The 6,935-nt window shown below is 51.8% G+C and overlaps 1 protein-coding gene across 1 annotated transcript; it reads left to right on the top strand.

Annotated features, from left to right (window-relative positions):
- The first annotated feature begins 4,962 nt into the window (after positions 1-4,962).
- Positions 4,963-6,613, top strand: LOC119304455 (xyloglucan galactosyltransferase KATAMARI1 homolog). The gene has a single exon (XM_037581601.1). The coding sequence runs from the start codon at positions 5,074-5,076 to the stop codon at positions 6,487-6,489; it is 1,416 nt and encodes a 471-aa protein (XP_037437498.1). The 5' UTR covers positions 4,963-5,073; the 3' UTR covers positions 6,490-6,613.
- Positions 6,614-6,935: the final 322 nt, after the last annotated feature.

Genomic DNA, 6,935 nt, shown 5'->3' with positions numbered 1-6,935 from the left:
CCTCTCGCCCCGTCGTCGCCCCGTCGCCGCCCCGCCTCTCGCCCCGTCGCCACCCCGCCTCGGTTCATTCTGCCTCGATTCGTTGCAACGGTGCCTCCAATCGCCGGACAGGCCCTCTCCTGAGCCTCGTTGCAGCGGTGCAACATGGACTTATAAGTCCCTGTAAACAAACAGGTAGGGACTCGGGACTTATAAGTCCCTGTAAACAAACAGATAGGGACTTATGACTTATAAGTTGGGACTTAAAAAAGTCCTAGGACTTATGAAACAAACAGGGCCTAAGAGCAGGATAGGAGAGACAACTACCGAGTCATAGCTACTAAGCATACTAATAAGTGTCTTCATTCAACTGGATTTAGTGACATGTTTCAAGCCATCAAAAGGAAGCTTTGTACAAACTAAACGTGTTCAAAGTAATACAACCTTATGGTGCCATCAACAAAAGGAAATCTTGGTTTCGATGCGGCAATTTCCTTCAAAAAAAGTTGAGCAAAACATGGCTAACAAAGAGCCCAACACATCATAGCCTGGATGTAAAATGTATCAAACCAAGTGATGCACCTGTCTAAAAAGGGCGAGTTTTGTAGTGACCATCAAAAGCAGTAAATAACGATCACAGTAATCAAAACAGGGCAATTGTTATGGAACAATTCACATTGATTAAATACAAAATTCAAGACACACAAAAAAATAAAACATGGAAGGGCAGAAGACTCACCTCAGGTACCCTACCTTTATCTCCGGACTTCAGGTACACAAAAAAACCTCACCGTAAGAGTTTACCCCCATTGCCGCAGCATGGTAAATTTCCATACCGCAACAACAAACATGCAGTTTCTTAGCCAACAAGATTGACAATGCTGCTATGCATAATTGCTTTTGCTAATTTTGAATGTCCTATACTCATGATCAAAGCATGAATTGAATATTCAGATAGACTGCACCTCCCCTCCATAAATCACACACTCGAGTGTAAACATGACCATTATCTGAAACAGAGAAATAGGCAAGAGATGCATAAACCGCATGACACAGGGAATAAGTTATTTTTTAAATTCTCGGCAGAAAAGCACCACCGGCCACCCATCATCAATGAAGGAGCTAGTAAACTTAACAAACCCTAACACACTACGAATCACAGCTGCCAAGGTATCATGCGTCATGAACTCAGCAACGAGCAGCCGCTCGCCACCCTCGTAGCATCATCCGATGAGGTTGGACAAGCGACCGCTCTGCAACAGCCCAACTGCCCTAGCCTCCTCCTGTGCATCCAAAAAAATGTCAGCAAAATTCAGTTCAGACTCCGCAGTAGAGGCCAGTCGAACGATGGTGCATACGAGGTGACGATCCACCCCCGTGAAGCAAAGCAAACCAAAGCAAGGGGCATGAACCACAAACTGGTGTGCGTCAGGCCAGGCGGAGCGGTCGAAGCGCTTGATGGCGACGGTGGTGCCAGAGCTGAAGAGGGTCCGTGGTAGACGGCATTAGGCTCCTTCTCGCAGTGCTCGAAGATGATGTGGTCCGTTGCGAAGCCATCGGTGGAGGCGTGTAGCTCGTCGAGGTTGTACTCCGCGAACACGGGCACGCCACTGCCGTCCTCCCCGGTGACGCCATTCTCTGCACGGGCACAGAGACAAACCAGTGAGCATGTGTGTGCGTTGGGTCAGCAGCAGATCGAGCCCTCGACCAATCAGCAAAATGAGCCCAATGCAAGGTAAGCAAGGCATAGTCAATCCAGAGGATAATTGATTTCCATGGTCACGACAAAAGCAGGAAGGGGGGAGGAGGAGCGAGCTGTGGTGGGCTAGCTGTACCTACTTGAGCTAGCCCCTCCTCCTCTTAGAGAGGAGAACGATATGGTAGTTAAGCGTCTTCCAGGCGCCATCCTTGAAAGAGAGCTCGACGATGTCCTTCCTAGTGCTGACCACATCGCCAGCCAGGCAACACTGCTTCTCCGCATTCAGGAGTGACTCGATCGCCATGTCGACGCTGTTGCCCTCCTGCCTCAGCACAAACGACCATCGTCACACATGCGGTAATAGCACATCAGATCGGAAAACGTAGGCACAGGGACGATAACATGTGAAGCAAAGCAGATCAGTGTGTTACCTCGTGTAAAGGTTCTGTCACACATACATGGATTTCTTTATACAATTGAAACTATTGTTTTTTAGGTGCGGTGGCAATTCTCTGAAAAGATCCATTATACAAAAAGTTAGATATTTCAATGTGAGGTTACAAAAAGAAAAGGAATACAGTGGGTCCCTGTACACCTAAGTATCTACATACATCTAAATAAATTCATATACCCGGTGAAGTGTGTAAGGCTGAACCAAAATGTAGAACAAAGGAGCTGCTCGATCGAGTATTTTCCAAGCCCAATTCATACCAACAATGTTTAATGGGGTTTTGAAGTTCTGAAATTGGTCACGGCCATCTTCAATCAGGAGAAGCACCAAAATTAATTAAAGAAAACTTGCACATGTATTAGTACTATGAGTAACTCTACTGATTGCTAGCAATCTCTGAGATTATCCTAACAAAATCTCACCCAAGCAATCCGTTTAACTCGCATAGAGAAGAACCGTCGTTTCAGTGATGCTACTGGCTGGAAACTAATACAAAATTCAGTTTGCATGCATTTACTAATCAACATCTCTACGTATCTACACGAAATGCGCCATGGAGAAAAGCAGCTAGCTACACATGTATAGATCAACCGAAGGTTCCAAAGAGTAAGCCAGTAGTATTAGCAGCTCCCAGTAAACAGCAGGCTATTTGATTAGTAATATAGTTAATTAATCAGTGTCTGAGATTAGAGCTAATGTATTGTCCGTCTATAGTCTGTACAGGTAGGGAATGCAAGATGAAACATGTGCTTCACCAGATAATCTAATGTGTTAGCATAGAGTTAAATAAATGATAATTAAGCATTAATTTCTCACCCAGCTGTTAGAAGAGTTGGCACTCCAATTACGATCCAGAGATATACTACCTTCACTAATTATCAGGTGGCAAAGAATTCCAAGTGCATGAGCCCAGCTGTAGGATAATAGACAACAGGTAAAGATGATTAATTACAGTTTACAGCACAAGAAATCACAAGCAAAGACCTGGCGAATGATAAAACATTTAAATTCAGATTGAATAAGCATCTAAATTCAATTAAAGAGGACATACACATCCCAGTCATTTAGCCATTACTTAATCATGTATACTGACATACATATTCAGATCATGGTAAGTCAAAACTACATGGATCATCAGCCAACTCATCAAGGTCCTGAACCTTGGTACGAGTAACAAAAACAACATGCCATGTTTCAGTAAAAATACAACTGAGCAGAGTATCGATTCTCAGTATAACCCACTGAATTTAGTTTGTCAATTAGGATAGCTTCAATTACTTCAAAGAAGATCCCAGTGCCTAAGCTACAAAATTGAAAACAAAGAACCTGTCATACACCCATTTCACTATATACATGTCATCCATAGTCCCTATTCCTATTAGGATGTGGTTCTTCAGATGGACACTAAAATGATGAATTTTCTACCTGCGCATAATTGTAACCTGCCTTTATATTAGTATATATTCAATGATGGAACATGCCTTCAGATGCATTCAAGCTTTACGTTGCTGACCTTCAGGTCGCAAATGAAAACAGAACGTACTGCTCGTTAACACAAAAATTAATTTGCGTATTTAGGAGATGTCCACAAATAACAAATTTTCTAATTAACTGGGAATAGAAGATTCAAGTAGGTAGGAGTAGATACGTATTAGAGTGATAAAGATTGGCATTAATGCATCTATATATGCTGCAAATCCTTTGTTTGAAGATCTGAAGTCAATTCAACATTAAAAGTGTGACCATCTAGACAACGTAATAACGCTGGGCAGTGTAATATACAATCTAGACATAGGTTTGATGTAATTCGAAAATCAGAAAGTCCAAACCTTGAGGAGCTGCAGGTCCATGGCCACCAGATCCGACGCGCCCGGACTCGCAGCCAACGGATCCGCGTGAGTGGATGAAGTACGGGTTGGGGTTGGCCTCCTGTTCGACGACGCGGGAGATGAGGGCCTGCGCGCGGTCCAGCAGCGCGTCCTCCTCATCCTCGGCCGCCTCCGTCTCCTCGGCCGCCTTGTCCTCCTCCGGCTTGGTGGCGGCGGTGGCGGCGACGTTGGCCGCCGGCTGCTTGGGCTCCATCAACGCGGGCGGGCTCAAGCCACGAGGCAGCGGGGGTGGGCGGGCGCGCAGTCTAGGGTTAGGGTTGAGTGCAGGAGCTGCCTTTGGGGACGGGGAGGGGAAGGTGCTCCTCGGCGACTCGAGCAGAAGGGATCTCGTGGGGAGGAGGGAGGCTCATAGGAGCGGTGGCGGATGAGGCCGGAGAGAGCAACGAGGGAGGAGAGCGGCGGCGCGAGGGAAGGGGAGGAAGAGAGCGAGGGCTGCAGAAGAGATCGAGAGAGGGAAAGGAGGGGAACGGGTGGCGCGGGCGAGAGAGGGAATCGAGCTAGGTCTCTCCCACGGTAGCGGGCGCCTCTTCTATAGGCAGGAGGGAAATAACCAAAATACCCCCGGCGGGGCACCAAAATAACGCGCGGTGGCACGGCCGGGGGGGACACCGCTCATAGGGAAATATATCCGACGGCTGTAGACGATGTGGTAAATATCGGACGGCCCAGACGATCCGGCGGCGAGATCGGACGGACGAAAGCGCACCAGGCAAACGATCGGACGGCCGAGAAGCTCTAATCGCTGAGGAGCCTCCTGCATCCCTCCCTCTCATATTTCTGGATGACGACGTTCCTGATCAACTGACTAATCCGTTATTATATTTCTGTAGCATTTTGCTTCTTTTAAGGGCAAAGTCTGCGTGTTAGTCCGAGATGCCGAATCGCCGATGAAGTCTAGCACCACCTTCGCAGTAGAGATCCAACAGGATGCCGTGGACGCCGCCGACAAGCCGGATGGCGGCGTGCCCCGGCCGTCTCGGGTCCGCCATCTCGCTCTTCTCACCGCCACCTTCTGCGCACTGGTCTTCTACGCGCACTACGGCGTACCAGGCAGCATGGCGTCCGCCCTGTTTAAGCCGCCAGTCACCGTTTCATCCCTTCCCTCGCTGGCCACCATCACCATCGACCAAGACTCCGGACGGGCGGAGCAGCCGGCGATGCTGAGTGAGGGACGTGCACCGCCCACTCCTCAGGCGACGGTGCTTGAGGCCAGTCGGAGCACGGCTGTGCCGGCACCGACGCCGTCCGACCATTGCGATGGGCGGTACATCTACATGTACGACATGCCGCCGCGCTTCAACGACGACCTCCTCCGAGACTGCGGCAAGGGCAGGCTCCACCCGTGGTTGGACATGTGCCCGCACGTGGCCAACGACGGCATGGGCCAGCCGCTGGCGGACGACGGGGGCGTCTTCCCCGGCCGCGGCTGGTACTCCACCGACCAGTTCATGCTCGACCTCATCTTCCACGCGCGGATGAAGCGCTACGAGTGCCTGACCAAGGATCCCTCCCTCGCCGCCGCCGTCTACGTCCCCTTCTACGCCGGCCTCGAATCCGGGAGGTACCTCTACAATTACAGCATCTCCACGCGAGACGCGCTCCAGCTCGACGCCATCGACTGGCTGGTGCGTCGCCCCGAGTGGCGGGCCATGGGGGGCCGTGACCACTTCTTGGTGGCTGGCCGGACCACGTGGGACTTCCGGCGGGAGGCCGACGTCGACGAGCTGTGGGGCACCAAGCTGCTCACGTACCCGGCCGTCGAGAACATGACGGCCTTCGTCCTGGAGACATCCCCGTTGACAGGGAGCAACTTCGCGGTACCCTACCCGACGTACTTCCACCCTGAGGCCGCCGCCGATGTGCTCGCCTGGCAAGAGAGACTTCGGAAGGTGAGGCGGAGGTGGCTCTTCTCCTTCGCCGGCGCCCCACGGCCCGGCAGCAAGAAAACCGTCCGCGCGCAGATCATCAGGCAGTGCCGCGCGTCCAGCCTCTGCAACCTCTTCCACTGCGGCGGCGTCATCGGCGGCGGTGCGGCCGACTGCAACTCGCCTGCAGGCGTCATGCGCGTCTTCGAGACGTCAGACTTCTGCCTGGAGCCGCGCGGCGACACGGCGACGCGGCGGTCAACGTTCGACGCCATCCTTGCCGGCTGCATCCCGGTCTTCTTCCACCCCGGGTCGGCGTACACTCAGTACACGCTGCACTTTCCGAGGGACCACGGGAGGTATTCGGTGCTCATCCCGCACGCCGGCGTTGCTGCGGGGAACGTGAGCATCGAGGAGACCCTGAGGAAGATCCCGCCGGAGGAGGTGAGGAGGATGCGGGAGGAGGTGATCCGGCTCATCCCGAGGGTGGTGTACGCGGACCCAAGGTCCCGGCGCGTGGGCTTCAGGGACGCATTCGATGTCGCGCTGGAGGCCGTCATCGGTCGGGTGGCGAAGCGGCGGCGGGGCGAGGCCGCCGGCCGGTAGCAGTGGCACTAGTCGCCGTCGACGGTTCTGCACGCTATTGTGCCGTGCTGAATCGAGTCCAACAATTTCAGGATTACGTGGGCGAGTGGAACGACTTTTCCCTTTCTGGTTTCGTGCCTGAAGTTCCGGATCGGGTCGTAACCATGTAATCAGCTAAGCTTTGTTGAGCACAAAGAAATGCTAGGGAAATGATCGGCCGACCGGCCTCGTGCTTCGCCGGCAGGTCGCTCCCATGGACGCCACGAGTCTCGCGGGGCCACGTACGTGGGCGGCTTCTTCAGATTCTTTTTTTGAACACACTTCTTCAGATTTTTCTGTCCCCGCTCGTTCTACAACTGTTCTTTTCAAATAAACTTCCGCTCCGCTTATATATAAAGCAAAAATCACAAGTACACAGCCAGTGGCGGAGCTTGACAAGAATATCTGGAGGGGCCAATGACGAAAAA

The sequence above is a fragment of the Triticum dicoccoides genome, chromosome 1B (genome assembly GCF_002162155.2).
Source record: "Triticum dicoccoides isolate Atlit2015 ecotype Zavitan chromosome 1B, WEW_v2.0, whole genome shotgun sequence".
NCBI classification, from domain to species: Eukaryota; Viridiplantae; Streptophyta; class Magnoliopsida; order Poales; family Poaceae; genus Triticum; species Triticum dicoccoides.
This window is presented reverse-complemented; position numbering and strand designations above follow the sequence as displayed.

Bases quoted from the DNA above. Each gene is read 5' to 3' on its own strand.
- LOC119304455 (XM_037581601.1), top strand. From the start codon at position 5,074: ATGGCGTCCGCCCTGTTTAAGCCGCCAGTCACCGTTTCATCCCTTCCC.